Genomic DNA, 19,754 nt, shown 5'->3' with positions numbered 1-19,754 from the left:
ATAAAAAAGCATAGGAGGTGGGTATGAGAGATAGTCAAAAAGGCAAGTAGCTGAGGATAGGAATGGAAAAGGACGCTGAGATTATGAGTCTCAAACTCTACTGACTGAGATGACAAAACAGAATTTTTAATACAAAATGAAGATGACCAACGTAGGCTTGGGTGATTGTTTATACAGGAACATAGGAAGCTGCCTTTTAGAAGACCCTATGCTGTCCACTCTGGCAGGCAGTTTCAGAAAGAGGTCCTTCACATTACCTGCATCCAGATCTTCTTAACTGGAGATGCCAGGGACTGAACCAAGGAAATTCTGCATGCAGAATGTGTGGTTTAGGCTGGAACTATCTATCAAGAGTAACTACAGGGGAATGAAAACTCTATCTCAACCTCAGCTATCATTGTCTGAACAGCAGGACCCAGGTTCTCTCGTATGTTTTGGCTCTAAAACATTCAAGAGTCCCACAACTGTGGTTAGTAGGCATACGGGTATAATTCAAATAGTAAAAGTAGGGGATCTGCTATTCTGATGATGATGCTTTGACCATGAAAAACACAAATTGGCACAGATGGGGTGGGGGTTGCCCTGCTGGGCAAGCAAGGTGGCTGCATAGCTCTGTGGTCCGATCCACCTAATAGGCCAAACCAATTAAAACCACAAATCTAGCACAAAGATGCCCACAAAGTGAGGGATAAAATGATGCGGCCATGTTGCCGCTTTCTATGTTACAATGAATTTTTGTTGTGGGCACTGTCCCCATAAATCTCTCACATATATCTTTCATCCAATTAGATATGTGTGCATGCACACACACACACACGTCCAAAACATGCACCAGGTCACTGGGCAATAAAGCAGAAAAACTGCTTGAGAGACCTCCATGCCTTAAGCCCCATTATCATGCAACAGTTGAACAAATGCCTAGGAAATCTGATTTGCTGTGCAAATGCTACCTTCTTCTATAGTCACGTTTCCTCTGAAGAAATATTTGCCATGTCCTCTAGAGAGAGCCACACCTAAACTGTGCAGATAAACAAAAAGCAGGCCATGAAATCTGTCCCACACACAAAGTTAGGAAAGTGCAAGAGAAAAATATATACCATTTCTCCCGGCATTTTTAGTCCGTGCTCTAGAAACAATTCAGTGTTGTTTCCAAAACCTTGGTGGTTGCATTTATTGCTCAACCAGCCACTTCAGTGCCATTTCACTTTTACTGTGCCAGGAGCAATGGACTGTATCTATTTGTGTGTTTAGGGGTGCAGTAACCCGTGCATTCTCTGGCAAGCTCAAATGCAAGCCCCACCAAGGTCAGAGTGGTTCTTCCAGCTGCCTCATTTTCCAGCCAAGATCTGAACATGCCCATGGGCTCACCGAGAAGGAGGCTCAAAAATGAAAGTCATCTGTGTGCATGGGGGGGACGGACGGACTGCCCTTACTGATAGTTTGGGCGCCAGTAGAGCTGCTGAGTGCAAGGAAATACAAGAATGTGTTAATGGGGGTCATAATGACCCACTTGGCATAATTCTTTGTTGCATATTTTGGCATGTTCATATTTTATGTGATGGAAATAATACCACATTGGGCTTATCTTCTCCATATAACATGGTCACTCATGGAGGACTACTACTATATAATGTATAGAATGGACGAATGGCTGGAAGACATTTCCTCTGTTTTCTAAAGCATTCATGAAACTGCAGTACAGGTGACTTGGAGGCCTGGCAAGAGATCAATAGGATAAAGCCCACATGGTTCCCACTCGGAGATGCAATCTATTCTCTGTGGTCAGGTATCTAATTTGTTTGAGAATCTACAAGCCTTCGGAGAGGAAATTCCAAAGACTCTTTTTTAGTACAATAGAAATGTATTCTATAAAAGTACGTTTCCTTTTCTGCCCTTTAAACCATCTGCACTACAATCTCTTATCAATATAAGACCCACAAAAGAAAGGCAAGGATCTGGAAAACAATGTTCTACAAAATAGCTTTTGCACTGCACTTCTGTTTTGCTTATACTGCTCTCTCATAGGTAGATGGGCATCCAGATCCACAGCAGAGTTAAGACAAGGGGCCAACCTGAGGCATGGATGCCACAAATGTCAAGAGCCATTACCAGAATCCGGTAATCTTCAGGCTTCTGTGCCAGTTACTGGTGCAGTGAGCTACCAGAACTATGGTTTACAACAGCTTTCACTAAATTATTATTATTATTATTTCCATACCATCCTTCATCAGAGGGTCACAGGGCGGTTTACAATATAAAAACACAAAATATACAGCGCACTACATATTAACAAACAAAAACAATCCTCCCCCATCTAAAAGGCCATACGTGGTTTAATTAGCCGAAGGCCTGGGAGAAGAAGAATGCTTTTGTCTAGCACCTAAAGATATGTAACAAAGGTGTCAGATGAACATCCCTGGGGAGAAACTTCCACAAGCAAGGAACCATCACAGAAAAGGCCTGCTCTCATGTTGTTGCCCTGTGGACCTCTCGTGGAGGAGGCACATGAAGGGCCTCAGATGATGATCACAGGATCTGGGAGAGGCCACTCTTGAGGTATTGCAATTTCCATATGTTTTTACTCCAACTCCTATCAGCCCCAGACTGGATGGGATGATGGGATGAGTTGTAGTCCAAAACATCTGGGCAGCAATGCATTTTCAGGCTCTGGACTACCTACCCTGTTGGCTATTGGATCTTCCTGGACAGGAAGGACTCCAGAAGGCTTCCAATTTGGGATGAGACTTTGCCTAAGCTACAACAGGCTTCTTGGCTCTGGTATATTTTGGAGTCTCTCAGCTCCCTTGCCACTTGGCTCTCCTCTGTCTGATGCCTATGGCTTAGAGCTGATATGCAGGCAGTAGAGGCTTACTGCACAATTGGGCAGGAAGAAGAAGAACTGGGGGCCCATTGGTGCCACAGCCAGGACTGAGCTCTTGCCTGCTTACTTGAGGCAGCCCAGAGCCTTTTACAGGTGTTACTGGCATGAAGGCCTGTCCCTGGAGCCACACAAATTCTCTCAACCTCTCATGCAATGAGCTTCTGGAGTGGGGAGTCTTTCGTATTCATAGAAACAATAGAGAACTTTTATCTTCCTGGGTTCTCCATGAGGGGCTCAGAGAGTGTTTGGGAATTTGGGGAAGAGCTAAACACACAGCTCTGGAGTCCTGCTGTACCCTTGTTGCCTCTTCAGTCTAGTTAGCACCAGGTGAGGAGAGGCTGCATACACACAATATCATACTTTGAACAGCTTGTGGCTCAACAAGCCTCCTCAATTCAGATTCATGGTGCACACAGAGATGCATTTGTTAGTGTAATCCTTTAAATGGTACTATTCCTTTCCCAGAGCTCTGTGCAAGCACTGAAGAGAATGGAGGACTTCCTGAATGGCAGGTCCGGATCACAGCCAGGGAGTTTACCTTTCACAAACTACCCATCCCTGAATGAAACCTAAAAAGGCACATTCGGAAACCTTTTCCCTTGCTCTTTGCAGCATTGTCCAGGAGTATTTTATTGTCAGCCCCCCTGATGAGATTTTAATGAGCTCGCAAGGCTTGCAACTGCAATGAGCCTGATGAAATGTTCCATTTATTATGGCCAGCCCTACCTGAAAGGAGTCCCCTTGATGTCTGTATAATAGTAGTCATTTGTCATCACCAACACCCGCTTCTAGATTTAGAAAAGGAAAGAGAAACAACAACATGCCTGTTAGGAAAGGTTTGCAGGGTTAAATGCAAAAGCAAACTTAAAATCTGTGACAAGATTAATAACAGCAATATGCACACATACATGCAAATGTTTATATCTGACCCACAATTAATAAACACTGTGGACATCATGTCTCAGGGAAAGTTTTCCACTCCAAACATACACTTTAAACCAGTGGTTTGTGGGTGGGTGTTTTTTTAAAAAAGCAATTATTTGTTTTACTTCTAGTTGAAAAAGTATTTTCTATACGATACCCCTTTGTCCACAGTTTTCTTCACTTCCATAGAGAATTTTCCTGTTTTCTGATTCACCATTGCATTTCGAAGCTGAAAGTAAAATACAGTTAAACAAAGAATGAGGGAAAAAATTATCTTCTTTGTAGTTCGCGTATTTGGGCAAAATGAAGATATTTCGCATAGCTGCCGAAGGCGTGTGCACACAGTAACCTTCCACCTTCGTGTAATTTAACTACCAAGGATGAGAGGTTTTTAACTCATGTTAATGGATTATAGATTAGAACCTGATAGGATTCAATGAAATTAAATTTTTTCTCTTCTGACCATTGTTCTGACAAAAAAAATCACTTTTCTGAAGCTGCTACTTTCAATAGAAGCTTCTGCTAGCAAGGAGAGAAGGATTAGTATGGAAGCAAGACACAACCCACTTAAAAAAACACAAACAAACACACATTTTTAAATATAATGGCTGCCAGGAGCCAGAGTCAGGAGCAGGTCAGCAGTAAAACACTCAGTGTCAGTGAAGTTAACTCTTTATTGAAAAGAACCCAAACAGCACAGGCCTAGTGATCACAGCAACGCTTCCCAGTAGGTCTTGCCCCAATGAGCCAGTTGTGAGGACTGAAGGTTCCTGTCTTCCCACTATTCTCTAAGGCTCCTCCCCCAGTTCCTCTCCCAGCAGCCTAAGGCTCTCTCAATGCTCCACCCTCTTCATTTCTCTGCATGCTCTGGGAGATCAGAGCTACTCACAGCAGGAGGGGGAGACTCCCTGGCCTCTTCAGCAGCCTGCCTCTACTTCACCTCTTGACCCCCCCCTTTGCTTCTGCCGCTTATTCTGGGCTGCTTTCTGCCACAGCCCCTTCCTGCTCACTAAATCCTGTTACCTCTTCAATTTCGACATGTCCTCCTCCCAGTCAGTTCCACCTTCTCCCTCCCTTCTTAGTAAACTACATGGGCATGTTCAATGTTGGGGTTTCTGGGTTGGATAGAACACCCAAGAAATTCTGAGAAACCCTAAAAGAGCTCCATCCAGATTTGCAAAAAAATATGCACATGGTGATGGGTACCCTATATATCTCCAACTGGGATCCTTCTACACTGTGATATTACTTGTTTCTCACCAGACTAGATGACCTTTTGGAACCAAGGTCTGCAAAGAAACACTCAGCACAGTGAGAAAGAGTCATAAGACCAGAACTGCCTCCAATTTTTAACCAATATGAGGTGAAGGTTTATGCTCAGGAGAAATATCTGAAGAGTTTCAGAGAAAGCTAAAAGAATTTATATAAAACTGGTAGGACTTCTAAATGGGTTCCACACATTCTTAATTTAAATTTCTTTTTAGAGATTACAGGATGTAGTCCAAAGTTGGAAGCTCCCTATAAGCGTGGTTCTGTGCCTGACAATGAAGTAATATTTGTGGGATGGTCATGTGAGCATCAGAGTTTTGCATCTGAATTATGGACTGGGAGTTCAACTCATAATTTTAGTGCCAGGACATTTATTTGCCCAGGCGTTTTAATGTTTTTACTTTACAGTCAATTTAAACTGGTTTTATACAGTGTTTCTTCCCTCCTCCCCCTAGCTTTCTATATTTACATTGCTATAAATGATGTCATTTTCTTGTTTTTTGGTATATTGTCATTTTGGTATGTTCTGTTTCCCATGCTTCAACCTCCCTGGTATTTATATAGATGAAGAATGTGCTCAATGCATGTCAGACTCAGAAGGAAGTTCCACTAAGTTAAGTGGGGCTTAAACCTGAGAAAATGGATGCAGGATGGCAGCCTGAATAATATTTTCAATAAATAAAAAAATCATTTCTGCTTTTCTTTTTTTCATTTTACCTTGAACTAGCCTAACAGAGCACACACAATATAGCATTTGAATGTGTAAATAATGCATACAGCCCTGGAGAAAGAACATTTCAGAATACCTTAAGACACTGCTGCATTCCAGGATTTGAAACCAGTGAGCTTATTCTGCTACGACTGTACCTATTTATTCTTCTCCAATCCACTTGCATGCATCATGGATGATTGATTGGACAATAGGGACAGGCTTTTTTCATTGTCGATTTGCTATCAATGTCCTCCTGAAGGAGGACTGTGCTGTTGGGGGGGGGGGTGGAATTGTTGCCAAAGCTTGTCAGGGAAAGAGCTGTTTTTGTTTTTGTGAAGAATTTGAGCATGGCTGACAAACTGAAAACTGCAATGTTTGCAGCTCTTTAAATTTAATTCTGGGCCATCTAGATCGGAGCTAACAATCTTACTCTTCAGTCAGCGAGTGTAAAAGAATAATTTTTCGCTGGAGGCATATATAAAATAAAACATATATTTTACTGTAGTTTTTTTGTACATATATATATATATATATATATAAACACAATGTGTAATAGGCAATTCTGGAAATATTTTCCCTTTTTAACTTTTGTGGTTTTGGACTAGGAGAGCTGGTCTTAATTAACAATCTACTTTCTAACGTTTAAAGAACTGTTCCATTTATCTTTAACATGTTTCTCATTTTTCTCCATTTCAGAGCCTGTAGTCTTCCAGCGCCCACTCCCCACACAACCCTCGGGCAAGTCACAGACTTTACAAAAAGGGCCCCCAAAACCCTCGTAGCTTTTAAGATCAAGTATGCATGTGGGAATTAGATTTTTTTTTTTTTTACCCTCTGAATGGAGTTCTTGGCTTTGTAGCTCAGTTTTTCATCTATTCTGTAGACTTTTGTTCTGCTACCTCTCTGGGGTTGAAACTGGTGACCAGCGATATGGATGCAGAACATCTTTCATCCAAAAGCAGGCCAGATACTTCTAAGTAACACAATGTGCACTCCCAAATATAAAGCTTCGTTTTCACTATGGAAGACATTTTACACACAAAATAAAACTGTACCTCCTTTAATCTAATTAAAACTGCATGTTTTCTAGTCTTGTTAATGGACACAATGCCACAAAGCAATCTATAGAAAACGGGTAAAGAGGCAGGCAGACATGCTGACAAATGTATCACAATATAAGCTTGCATCCTCTACACCAGCCCTGCCAACTGGCAATGCACTCCCTGACTTGTATACAACCAGGTATTGCAGCTTCAGGTTTTGGGTGGCCCTGAGCAAGGTGTTGGTTAATGCCCACCCCCCACCCCGGGCAAAAAAAGGTCCCCCCAGAACTCAGGGCCACTCCTCCCCACCCCAGTGATGTTGGTGCTGGCAGTGGCGTAGTGTGGGGGGTGCAGGGGGGGCGGCCACACCGGGCGCAACATCTGGGGGTTACAGTTAGGGGGCGCAAATCCACGGGTTAGGGGGCGCAAATCCATAGGTTAGGGGGTGCAAATTACTTGCCTTGCCCCGGGTGCTGACAACCCATGCTACGCCACTGGGTGCTGGAACCACCAGCAGTCTCTCTGTTCTATGAGTGAGGAAGCCAAATAGGCTTTTCCGTTTGTGGCAGTAGCGCCATAATAGGCTGGAAGCCACACAGCTGCTCAGCTCTGATGGCAGCTTCTACATATCTCTATCAACACTAAGGAAGCCTTTTTGGGTTGGACTGTTGGTGGCTGCAGTATTGCCATGGTCGACAGCAGTCACATTTGAACCAACAGAGGGCCAGAGCAGGGGCATCGACTTGCTCCCCCCCCACACACTGAGGGTGCGCGGCCATGTGACGTGATGCGTCACGTGATGCAACCTGGAGTGCGCCAGGCGGGGGCAGAACGCACGGAGGGCAATCTCTGTTTGCTCATCCCAGCCACAGTTCAGGAGCTCAGGAACCAGGCGGAGGCTGGGATGAGTGAATCAAAGATTGTCCACGCTCCTCCCAGCTGTGCAGAGTTTGGGACGAGCATGGGTGATCTTTGCTTCATTCATCCCAGCTGCAGCCCGGCTCCTGGGCTGCTGGGTGGAGGCTGGGGCGCATGGAGGGCACCCAGTGGCGGCTACCTCAATATTGGGGGGGGCACTGCCCCCTGCCCAAAAACTATTGGAGGAACTGAAGCCCCTCTATCCTCTATACCTGGCGCCGCTGGGCCAGAGTGGTGGCTGAAGACACAGTAATGCTGAGATGAGGATGTGGTCCCAAACAAAACGCTGGCCAAAAAGCAGAAGTCCAAATAATTGGAAGCTGACACTGGACATGTTAGTGTCCAGAGTCAACCCGAGATATTGTGTTGGTACAGTTTTGCTGCCACTGCTATAGCACCAACAGTTGGATGCCATTTTGAATCAAGATAGTGGATTGAAACATCCAGAGTTGCACCAAATAGCTTCTTTGCCCCTGAGATGTACTGAGTCAGCAACCACACTCTCAAATATTCTATTGACTGGCAGGGAATAAGAAAAATAAATCTCCCCACCACAGCTCCAGCTCCAGCTCCAACCACGGAGACAACAGGATCTGAGGTGTACTAACAGTTTCCTACTACCCTTGGTCCCTTTCTTGATGAGAGCAGCATTATATCAGCAGGCCCCCCCTCGACCTCTGCAAACTAGTCTAAGGACAACATGCATATCGCAGTTTCAATTTGAAGGGGGGGTCAGTCTTTTCCCTTCTTCTAGAAAGCTTGATAGTGCAGATGCTCTCCAGTGAGTGCTAATGAACAGATTAAACAGAAGTCTCTGAGTCTCTGGTGAGATGTTCAATGGACTTCAGCAATTGCAGAATTTGGGTATTTTGATTTGAATTGCACAAGTAGGGAATTTCACTCGCAAATCTCATTTTGAAATGAATTAAGCCCAAGTCCAGGTTGAAAATGCAGAAAAGAACGTAGGAAACATCACAAAATGTAGTGGAAATGTTTAGGAGCAGAAATCACAAGAGCTGAAGGGAAGAGGTGAAAAGTCCCTGAAAAGATGAGCTGATTTAATCAGCAAAATAAAGGAAGACTGGCACTGCTAAACCCATGAAATGTTTCATTATTTATAAACTGAGTAGGGGTGGGCTGACAGAATCAGACATATATTTTGCAAGGGAGAAGGAAAACATAAACTTGAGTTGGAGAAAAAGGATAAGAAATGCCTACATCTGAATGCTGATAATGCTCCAGAGGCAGACATACGTGATGAATCCCAGATTTCAGAAAGACGTGACACTGTAAATATGGGAACCTTCCGTTGATATATTCAAAACCTCTCCAAAATGAGTGGGTTTTGGAAGGATATAGGGGATGCTAATGTACTGCTGATATTCGAGAAGAGTGCTAGGAAATATCTATGAAAATGTAGACATGCAAGCATGACTTTAGTCGGCGCAGACATTATGGGAAAAGCTCAATAACAGGAACTGAAAGGAGAACACCTGGAAAGTTATGATTTAATTAAGGACAGTCAGCATGGATTTGCACAAAACGAATCATGCCTAACAAATCAGATTTATGGTGGAAGTAACAGAAAGACCAGGCAAAGGTTAAGCCATGGACATAAGGAAAACTTTTGATACAGTACAGCTCAAGGAATTGACATGTAAATAAAGAATGACACAGAAGGGAGATGCAAACTGACTGGACAACAGAGATACGGACAAGGGAGGAGCATGATCTTGGAACAGAAAGAACTTAACTGAAAAGATTAGCACATACCTAAAAGAAGGTGTTAGATGGACAGCACTAACATGATCCTGCAGTTCTGGATTCTGGGGTTTGGACAGAGACCAAAAATGTGGTTCTTTTTAAAATATTGGTTGGTTTCTGGCATTTTAAACTGCTTCATAAGCAAGAGGGAAACTTCTCCAGAGATATAGAGCAGCCTGGCAAAATTTGGCACAGGATTTGTTCTTGTTGTGTAATCTAACATCTAAATGTTATTTACTCGACAGGATCCAGAGGTGACTCCTGGCTTTTGAAAGTTTAAAATTCTGCACCTATGGAGATGGTGGGGTTTGGCACCTCCTCCTCATTCATCTTACCAAGCTCTATGGCTGGGGGAGCTTGTAACAGGACTAGTGTCCCTCTGCCAATCCTTATAGCTGTATGTATCATCCATCCTGTGATTATTTAACACCTTTATTTCCCATCTTTCCACTAAGCACATTCGGGTTATTTATTTATTGCAATATTTATACCCTGCTTTTTCACCTTTCAGGCTTCGCAAGGTGGCCAAGTGTGTTTGTTTCGTTTGACCTATACAGCTATGAGAAGCATTAGGCTGAGAGAGTAGGCCTGAGCATGGGTTTGAATACGAGTCTCCCTAGAATTATATATTATGCCAATCCTCTGCACATGACATACAGATTCTGGCTTCCTGAAACCTTGCTGCCCCTTCCTACTGCGGCTGGTATATCAGCTGGGTTTCCACTAGTGGGGCACAATAGTTGAATCCCACCCAGGCTCCATATAACACTGGGCTCTCTTCTATTCTCTCTCCCCCCCCCCCCCGTCACTGAGCAGCAGACTAAATTAACCAAATGAACCAAAGCAGTATAGGGATTTATACACACAGCCTCTTATTAAGTGCTTTCCTGGACCACCACCCAATATCGCCTGATCTTGGTACCTTCCATGGTAACCAACGGAATGCAAGATGTTGTGCAGGTCAAATGGCAATATATCCTTGGTACATCTATACATGGGGATATGTATGTACGAAGCAGAAGGAGAGCGAGAAAGTCAAAACGAGAAGAAAAAATATAAAATTTGAGTGGAGAAGGGGAAGAACATGGACCATTATCTTTCGCTTCTCTTTTCTTCTTGCTGCTTAATACTTAAAAGTGGTATATTAGTGAATGCAATTACCTTTCTGACAAGCTCTGACAGAACAAATCACTCACCACATCATCCCTGTCTTCCCACTCCACCTCGGAAAGGTCGACGCTGCTATAGTTGGGCTTCCTTCGCTTTTTTACTTCTTCATACTAGAGTTTTAAAAAGATATGTGTTGTTTTTTTTTAAAAAAAGACATTGGTCAAAATGATGAGCCATTTCTTTACAACTTCAAGTTCAGCTTTTATGCTAGATAGGTGTTTAGATGCAATGGGTGGTTTCAGCAATGTCTTTGGTTAACCCTGAGGTAAGCACACACAGCTTTACACAAACAAATGTTTTGTTTTAACACAACTCTTTGGGGCTCCAGAATGGATTTCCTTTCATCAGAACGTGCCCTTTCCACAGACTGTAAGCACAGCAATTGTCAGTGTAGCCTTGACACCGAGGAGTCAGGGACAAATAAACTTGGACACCTAATAAAAGAAAATTGCTTTGTATGAACACCACAGATACATTAGACTACCAGCTTCTACACCATATGGAAAGTATGCAAGTCGTACTCTCAAAGTTTATAAAATACATCCTGAAATAATTCTTGCAGCCATGCAGGAAGTGATATTTCCTAAAGTGTTATCAACAAAACGTTTATATATTTCTCTTTAAACAAGATAAGGCCCTATTCCTAGGAAGTTTGGTGTTAATATCTGCTGATACTGTAGTTTATCAACCCTTTCACGGGGGCAGATGGGTGGGAGAACACAAGAGGCACACTAATAGAGACATGATATTTGTTTTTATCACTAAGATGGTAACACTGTAAATCTCACATTTTAAAATAAGCATCGCATGATGACAAATGGCTTTGACACGGGTGTTCCTGTAATGTGGGAAAATCCTGCCCCCTGCTGCACATCACAACTGAGAGACCCTGAAGAAACACCTTGTTATGGGTTAAAGCTAATACCTACAATGAAATGTTGTGAGCTCACCCAAGAAAATAAATCAATGCATTCTGTTATGAGTACATCTCAAGTGCACACAGTTAGTTATTCTGTATTACTCGGTGTTAAAACTAAGGCTGTACAAACTCCACAGAAAGACATCCATCTGAAAAACTCTTTTCTGGCACCAAGCTATGAATTCTGCCAAAAATCTAACTGCCTATACAAATTCTGCCAGCATTACTCTGAGGAATTGTTTGCTTCAGGAAAAGGTGTTAAATTCTTTTAAGCACACATGCTTTGTTCACAGCTGCATTGCACAATGGATTCTGTAACCTCAGTGTGGCAATCTATAAACATTTTTACCTTTTTTCACACAGACGTGAGAGAGGGCTAAATTTCTGAGGATTGCAGGATCTTCTGAACATTTTTAGTTTGGCCGGCATGTTTCAGAACATTTCCACATTTAGGGCAAAATACAGCCTCCCCACTCCACACCTGCAGGGTTCTGTAGAGTAGCGGAATTATTTACTACAGCTACAGATCCACTGCTATGGAAGAGGGGGAAGACCTGCTCCTTCACAAGCTCCAGGCTAGCATAGTGATTGGGTTTGAATCAGGCTTCAGGCCATCACCCAACAGCAGTGAAACTTGCTTAAGAGAAAGCAAACTGCCACCTCCTCCACTCTCAGAACAGCACATTTTGAGGCCTTTTCTCTTGGCTCTGCAGACATTGGTATAACCAGTACTCTTGCCTACCTTCATATATGGCAGCAGGCCTGCTCAGACAGCAGAGCTGCGCAGAGGGAGACTTCCACTCAATCCAACCCTGGAATAAGGAAAACTTGGATTGTCCTCTCAATCTCACTCTAATCCTCTTGAGGTATTACATACCCTCCAACATTCCTCAGATGAAAATAGGGACATTTCTTTCTCCCTCCCGCAACTGACTCTCCTCAACCCCCCCCCCCATTTTTTGTCATCTCCCCCCTCCCCCAAGCATTTCCTCCACCACTACACACCCTCCACTGTCCTGAGATTTTGTTTTATTCTTTGGTGGATTTACAAAAAGAAAAACACATACAAATGAATACATTTTAGAAAGGAGCAAGATTAAATGCAGACGCACAAAGCCTTTTTTAAAATAAAAAAATCAAGACTCCTTGTGATCCGCTCCCCCTTTCTTCCTCTGTCTGTCCCTCAGAGCTGGCATGGGACGTAGGGCTGGGCCTCAGTGGTGGCAGCCTTCCCTCCTCCTTGCCCACTTTCTAGCAGCCACTATGAGCTGCCCAAAGGAGGAGGCTGACAGCATTGGCATGCTTATAGCAGTACCCAGCCTGATGGAACATGTATGAAACCCATAACAAACATGGGAAAGCACTGAAACTCCTTGTTTCTGGAAGGCTTTTGGGTAACCGTTACAGGTTTAATCTGGCACGTTGCCGATACGTTAATATTGCTTTTCTTATTGTTAACATGCTTTTATAATTATTTCTATCTCAGTTTTTCTCTTTCTTTTATCTTGCATTGTTGCTCTGATGATTTACTCAAGTTGTTATAAGTAATGCAGGGTGTAAATCAAGTTAATATAAATAAAACAGATTGGCTTGAATCCAGATAGTTGATGTCCAGGCGCTGGGGAACAACCGTGGGAGAGGGCTATTATTGCCTGCATGTCCTGATTGTTGACTTCCCAAAGTCATCTGCTTGGCCACAGTGAGAGACATAGGATGTTGGACGTGATAGGCGTATGGTTTGATTTCAGCAGTGCTCTACTTCTGCTTCAAACTTCACTCACAGAATAATCCCATTGCGGGGAAAGGAGTGGGGATTTTCACCATTTCCCCCCTCTTTTTGGAAAGCTTCCCCAGAGAGTTGGGAACCCTTCCTGAAGAGAGCGGGCTACAGTGGGAAGGTACCCCCCATCTTCCTGCAGCAGGAACCTCTGCTGGATCTTGTTCCCCTGCATCGATGGAAGAAACAGAAGTTAAAAAGGGCACGCAACACTGCCAGGTGTTGCCGGTGGGATAAGGAATTTGTTTAGTTCAAATATCCAAATGACTCAAGCATGTAATAGGGAGATGGGGAGGGGGAGGGGGAGAGTAACATTTTAAAAGCAACATGCAAATCCAGTTTGCTAATATCCTTGGCGCTAGACAACATACTTTCTTAGCGAGTGAGCACTTAACAAGGTAAGGCAGAAATATCACGTGACAAGTCTAGCCTAGGGAACCCCACCCAGTGTTGGGTTTCATTATTAGAAGGGAAGTTAGGCTTCAGCCTTTGGAGTTGCAAAACTACCTCTCTGCTCCATTTATCGGAGTTAAATTCCCAGAGGAAGAATTAAGTTGGCATACGTACAACTCTCCCCCTGGGGATGTGTCTGGGAGCAGCACGGGCTCTCGGTTTAAATCTCCACTGGCAGGCTTTTAAGTTTTTTTTTATTTAATTTGCTTTTAAAAAAACCTGGTTTCCTGCAATCCTAGTATCATGTGAGCTGCATTTATTTTGTAGCTGAGCGTGATCCTTTACTGAGCCATGCTGGGCCCTGAATTTGTAAAGCATTTGAAATGTGTTCACTCATAAAAGGGTCCTTGTAAAAGCAAACTCCCAAGATTAAGATTAAACAAAAGTGTGACTTTCTTTGCTTTCTTATAAGAGAATGAGAGCTAACCTTTTCCCTCCCTTTCCAAAGAAAGAGCTGCAGACCAAAGCTATAATTTAAGATTTTAATCCAGAAATTCTTAGATTATGGTTGGCAATGAAGACCAGTTATTTTGGATTGGATGTCCATGCCAGCTGGCAGTAGCAATCTGCCATGCAGTAAAATTTCCAACCCATAATGCAATGAAAAAAACCCAACCCTTAACTATGTCACATAAAAGGAGGGGCAGTGGGTGGGGGGAATAAACCTCAGCTTTCACACAGGGGGAAAAAGGGAAGCAAATAAAGATGTACAGCCCTGAAAGAATCCCCTAGCAATGTAACGTATAAGAAAATTTTGATTTCTCATCCGCCCCCCCCCCCCCTGTACACGCTTATGTTACAAATAACACAGAACACATCTAAACCTCTGGTTCTCAAAGTGAAAAGTCTTCTAAATAGATATAAACAGCTGTTGGTACCACAGAATTATAGAATTGTAGAGTTGGAAGGGACCCTGAGAGTAATCTAGTCCAACCACCTGCAATGCAGGAGTGCATGAATATATGAATGTATGAAAAGAAGCTGACTAATCCCTCCTCAGGCAAGTCTTTGTCCTAATACATCAAACCTACCTAATCATAACAATGCAAGTATTGTAAGGAATCCACCAATGCAACTGATAATGGGAGCTATTGGAACTTCACCCACCTCTCCTGTAGATATTTTCAACTTTGGATAACTTTGAGCAGAAGGTAGATCAGAATGTCCTGGCTAGACAGAAGATAGATCAGCTTCCACTAGATCTCAGACTGATTTACAGCATATCAACAAGGATTCTGACTGTCAGCAGCAACACTCATAATAACAATAATGACACCCTTCTAAATTAGGCTGCTGAGATAAAGTTTGTTGGGGTAGGATTTGTGTGTGACAGGACTATGAGAATAAGCTCAGAGGCATGGCACTCTGCTACTTAATTCTAAGAATATGTTGACACCTCCATTACTGTTCTGACTCTCATTGGTGGATCTTGGGGTTCTAGTAAAAAAACTAACTAAAAACAGAGCAGATCCCACAAGCCTGGAGTCTAAAGGCCCTCAAAACCCCATTCTTTCTGAGCTAAGAACCTTTGCTATAGACAGATTATACAGCTGAGGTATCTGTATTTTTACCTTGGCTGTCCTCTCATGCTACTTCTGAGGAGATAAAGTCAGTCCTCAGTACAGCTGGAACTTGCTGCTTTTCAAAAGTCCCCCCCCCCCAAACGTGGTAAATACTACTTTCACAACGTGAAAAGGCAGCTGTATGGAATAGCCTAAAGCACTTGGATCTTGTGGTAAAATGCCTTGTGGTAATCTTGTCATATGAAATAGAGAATCTGCCCTCTGTTTTGTATTTCTGGAGAGCCAAATGGATCAAGCATGACTAAAAGGGGCTTCCTTACTACAAGGCTTTAAGAAGTATTGATCAAAATAAGGGGTAGACAACATGGTGCCATCCAGCTACCATTGGACTCCAATGCCCATCAGCCTCGGCCAGCATAACCAGGGATGATAGGAGCTAAATAAAATTTGGAGGGTACCACACTGGCTACCCCTGGTCTAAATTAATGACAGAGAAAATAGTGCACAGATCTTTATGTACCTATAAAGACTGGGTAAACAATACCTTCAGATCAGATCAACCACATACAAGCAGATTAGTAGTGTGACGTGTATTTGATTCTTTCCACGGCAAACCCTCTTAATTTAGGATTTAATTTGCATTCTTAAGACCTTATCATTCAGGATTATGTAAAACTGACAGCTGCTTATAATTATATCTTCTTAGAGTGGAAATAATTTAAACCATCTGCCATCATTTCAACATTACCAGACTTAAAACTCGGTGAGCTTGTTTCTACCTAACGTCAAAGTTGAAAGTAAAGAAGCAAAGTAAACTGCAAGTATATTACTACCAAATTTCTTGCATTTCATTTGTATGTGCAACTGGTTTTTCCAGCAAGGCATTCAAACTGTTATCTTTTTAATATATGTAATTTAGGATTGCTAATTAGATAGCAATTTAATGCCCTCACAGGGATTCAGATGCTCTTTCTTTTTTAACATGTAAACTCCGACAGGAATAATTGTTGACATTCAAGTAATTGAACTCTTCAGTTATTTAAATGAACACAAGGCATTTACACTGTTCAAATCATTTAAATATTCCACTGTCAGCTACAGCTGTAGAGTTTTATGGAGTCTCTGAAAAAGCAAGGGTAAGTGTAGGTTATCTTAGTTTTCAGGCAGGACTCCCCAGAGAGAAATGAGATTTGCTGCTTATGAAAGGCTAACACCGTTTAAGTGGGGCATTAATGTTTCCTCTGAGACTTGGATTTCTCTGTTTTTCTATATTAGGAGAAACAAATTTTCCCAGAATTTACAGCTATGAAAGCCTTAATACTGGTTTAGCAATCTTTAAATACACCGGGTCTTTTTTGCTACATACAATGCATTGTGGCTGTTAACATTTACTGGTAACTTAAACTCAGCAACTTGCTTTGGGTACAAAACTGCCATCGTATTTAGGGGAAAGTTTTTATCTTTTGTTCATATATATATGAACTTCCTTTACCAAGGCCAATGATGAAAACAATTGTATAAGGGCAGTTATGATTTTGTGAATATTTTTCATGTTAACTTCCTTTTGAAAGAAGAACAAATAGGATTTTGTAGAATATAGGATTACTACAAAAATGAAACCAACACTGTCATCAAATCTGAACTAATGTTGGGAATTTGTGTTCTTATTATGTACATGAGTTGTAGTTTGCCTGTAAGTAAAGGAAAGTTTCATTTGCACTGAGCTATCCTACGTGACTAGAAATAAGTGTGAGATCACGTGGCTTGCAAAGATACAGCTGAGTTAAACTGTCACATGCTTGTGGTCGTAAGAATAAGCGATCGAAGAGGAGTGGGACGAGAAGCAAACTGCATGATTATTTTCATGCAGGGCAAATGCAGAGAGCTCAGTGCAAATAGTACCTGACCTGGCTAAAATGTTAATATGGAGATCTTCCTTGATGGAAAATACATATTGTTAAAAGAGATAATATACTGGTGTTGATGACCTGTATGCAGTGCTAGTGTGGAGTAAGTGGGCCTAATGCTTGAAAAAGTAAGAAACTAGCTATAGTGATGAGCTGATATCCTTTCATCAATTATATGCTTCTGGGTTAGAGTGCTCCTAGTGGCAGATTTGCTCATTGAAATCACAGGGTTTTGGCATGAAGGTGTGAAGGTTGGTGGGCATCATGAAATGTTTTGATAAATTGATGAAAGAAGGTACTGACCAGGAGTCTGTGTTCTTAGCATATGTGGGCACCAATGTCAATGGAAAAAAAGAGTATACCCCAGATTCTGGAGCCAAGTGGCAGCAGGGGGCTATTTTCCTCTTGTCTTTGTATGATCTATTATAGAAGCTCTTAACAACACATGGAAAACCTGGTGTGTGTTTTGAATCTCTATTTCAATTTTTTTAAATACCATTTATTGGGAGGGGGGAATCAAACCCTGTGGTAGATTCTCAATGTCTTTTTCTCGCTTATGGTTTGATAACATAATGCTAACATTACATTCCTAAATTAAATTGTGTCTGATCCATGATGTTTCTCAATCCAGCATTGGTGCCTATAAACAAAACAAAGTACAACAGCTGATGAGGTTCTTTTCAGAAAATGAAAGTTCAACAGCCTGCTGTAAAATAATAACAAATAACATTTATTATTATTAATTATTATTATTATTATTATTATTATTATTACCCCACCCATCTGGCTGGGTTTCCCCAGCCACCTTGGGTGGCTTTAAGCATATCTAAAAACATAATAAAAACACCAAGCATTAAAAACCTCCCAATACATGGCTGCCTTCAGATGTCTTCTAAAATTATCTCTTTGACATCTGAAGGGAGGGCGTCACTACTGAGAAGGCCTTCTGCCTGGTTCCCTGTTACTTTGCTTCTCGCAGTGAGGGAACCAGCAGAAGACCCTTGGAGGAGGACCTCTGTGTCCAGGCTGAGTGATGGGGGTGGAGACACTCCATCAGGTATGCTGGGCCAAGGTCATTTAGGGCTTTGAAGATCAGCACCAACACTTTGAATTGTGCTCAGAAACGTACTGGCAGTCAGTGAAGATCTTTTAGGGCCAGTGTTATATGGTACCGATGGCCACTCCCAGTCACCAGTCTAGCTGGCAGTCAGTAAAGATCTTTTAGGGCCAGTGTTATATGGTACCGATGGCCACTCCCAGTCACCAGTCTAGCTGGCAGTCAGTAAAGATCTTTTAGGGCCAGTGTTATATGGTACCGATGGCCACTCCCAGTCACCAGTCCAGCTGCTGCATTCAAGATTAGTTGCAGTTTCTGAGTCACTTTCAAAGGCAGCCCCACGTAGAGTGCATTGCAGTAGTCCAAGCAGGAGATAACCAGGGCATGCACCACTTGGGTGAGACAGTCTGCGGGCAGGTAGGGTCTCAGCCTGCGTATCAGATGGAGCTGATAAACAGCTGCCCTGGACACAGAATTGACAGCTGTGAGTCCAAAATGACTCCCAGGCTGTGCACCTGGTCTTTCAGGGGAACAGTTATCCTGTTCAGGACCAAGGAGTCTCCCCCTCACTCTGCATCCCCCCGGCAAACCAAATTATTAAGCTGAAATGTGTTACTTTATTATCTCCAAGACCTTCGATACATTTACCGGTAAGTAGGCAGGGAGAACACACACCACTTTGCTCTTGGACAATAATAGTACTGGAGTCATGGATTGGAGTTAACATTTATATACGACTTAATTTTAGTAAAACTTCAAGCAGTTTACAGAAATAGTTCAAAATCCTAAACGCTCAACAATAATCACATTTACTCGGAAGTTCAAATGATTTCCAAAGAATGACTGGTGAATTTTCCTTGCTACACTCTTGCGGAACAACTTTCTTACAAATATACTCTTGGAGAAGTTTTCGCCTGTGCAAGGGCTTCCACTTATGTAAAATGGCTTCCCTCTCTTCCACTGCACAACCAAAATTGGGTCTGGAGGGGTCAGGAGAACTCTCAGAGCAGTGTGTAGGGGAAAGAGAGGGCTGATGATTGGACCTGGCAAGCTGAAATGGAGTGTCTGTAATAGCACAATATTGAGATCTATCCTATACAACAAGATTACATTTAACGCATTCCAAGTAACGTTCATATTTTATTGTCTCTCAAATTGTGTTTATGTCAAACCTTGGAGTATGCTCATATTTACTATTCTGTTCCATTTGGAACCATTTTACTAGCTGCACTAGGAGGGCGACAGATCCCTCAACCCGAAAGTAGCGGATCAACTGCTTTTTCAAGACCAACGTCTTAATGCGGTATCAACGTGAAATTGGCTACGACTCAGAACTGGAAGCATTTACACATGCTATTAAACTTTATTAGAGTGAATAGTCCCACAGAAATAAGTTTAAAGCTGTATAACTCCAATAAGCAAACTGAGAAACTTACA

At 42.4% G+C, this 19,754-nt stretch overlaps 1 protein-coding gene across 4 annotated transcripts in view; it reads right to left on the bottom strand.

The window, feature by feature from the left end:
* Positions 1-19,754, bottom strand: part of CACNA2D3 (calcium voltage-gated channel auxiliary subunit alpha2delta 3) — a 497,583-nt gene that overhangs the window by 116,179 nt on the left and 361,650 nt on the right. For all 4 annotated transcript variants that reach the window (XR_014561264.1, XM_083726996.1, XM_083726997.1 and 1 more), the window contains 4 exons: positions 10,708-10,791; positions 3,963-4,034; positions 3,608-3,669; positions 951-1,018 (listed from right to left, as the gene is read on the bottom strand). Coding sequence is in view for 3 of the 4 variants with exons in the window: in XM_083726996.1 (XP_083583122.1) it covers positions 951-1,018; positions 3,608-3,669; positions 3,963-4,034; positions 10,708-10,791 (286 nt within the window). In the remaining variant the exon portion in view is untranslated. The remainder of the gene's footprint in view (positions 1-950; positions 1,019-3,607; positions 3,670-3,962; positions 4,035-10,707; positions 10,792-19,754) is intronic.

Source organism: Podarcis gaigeae, assembly GCF_964106915.1.
Source record: "Podarcis gaigeae genome assembly, chromosome: 2".
NCBI lineage: Eukaryota > Metazoa > Chordata > Lepidosauria > Squamata > Lacertidae > Podarcis > Podarcis gaigeae.
The sequence above is the reverse complement of the archived record's forward strand: the minus strand, read 5'-3'. Positions and strand labels throughout refer to the sequence as shown.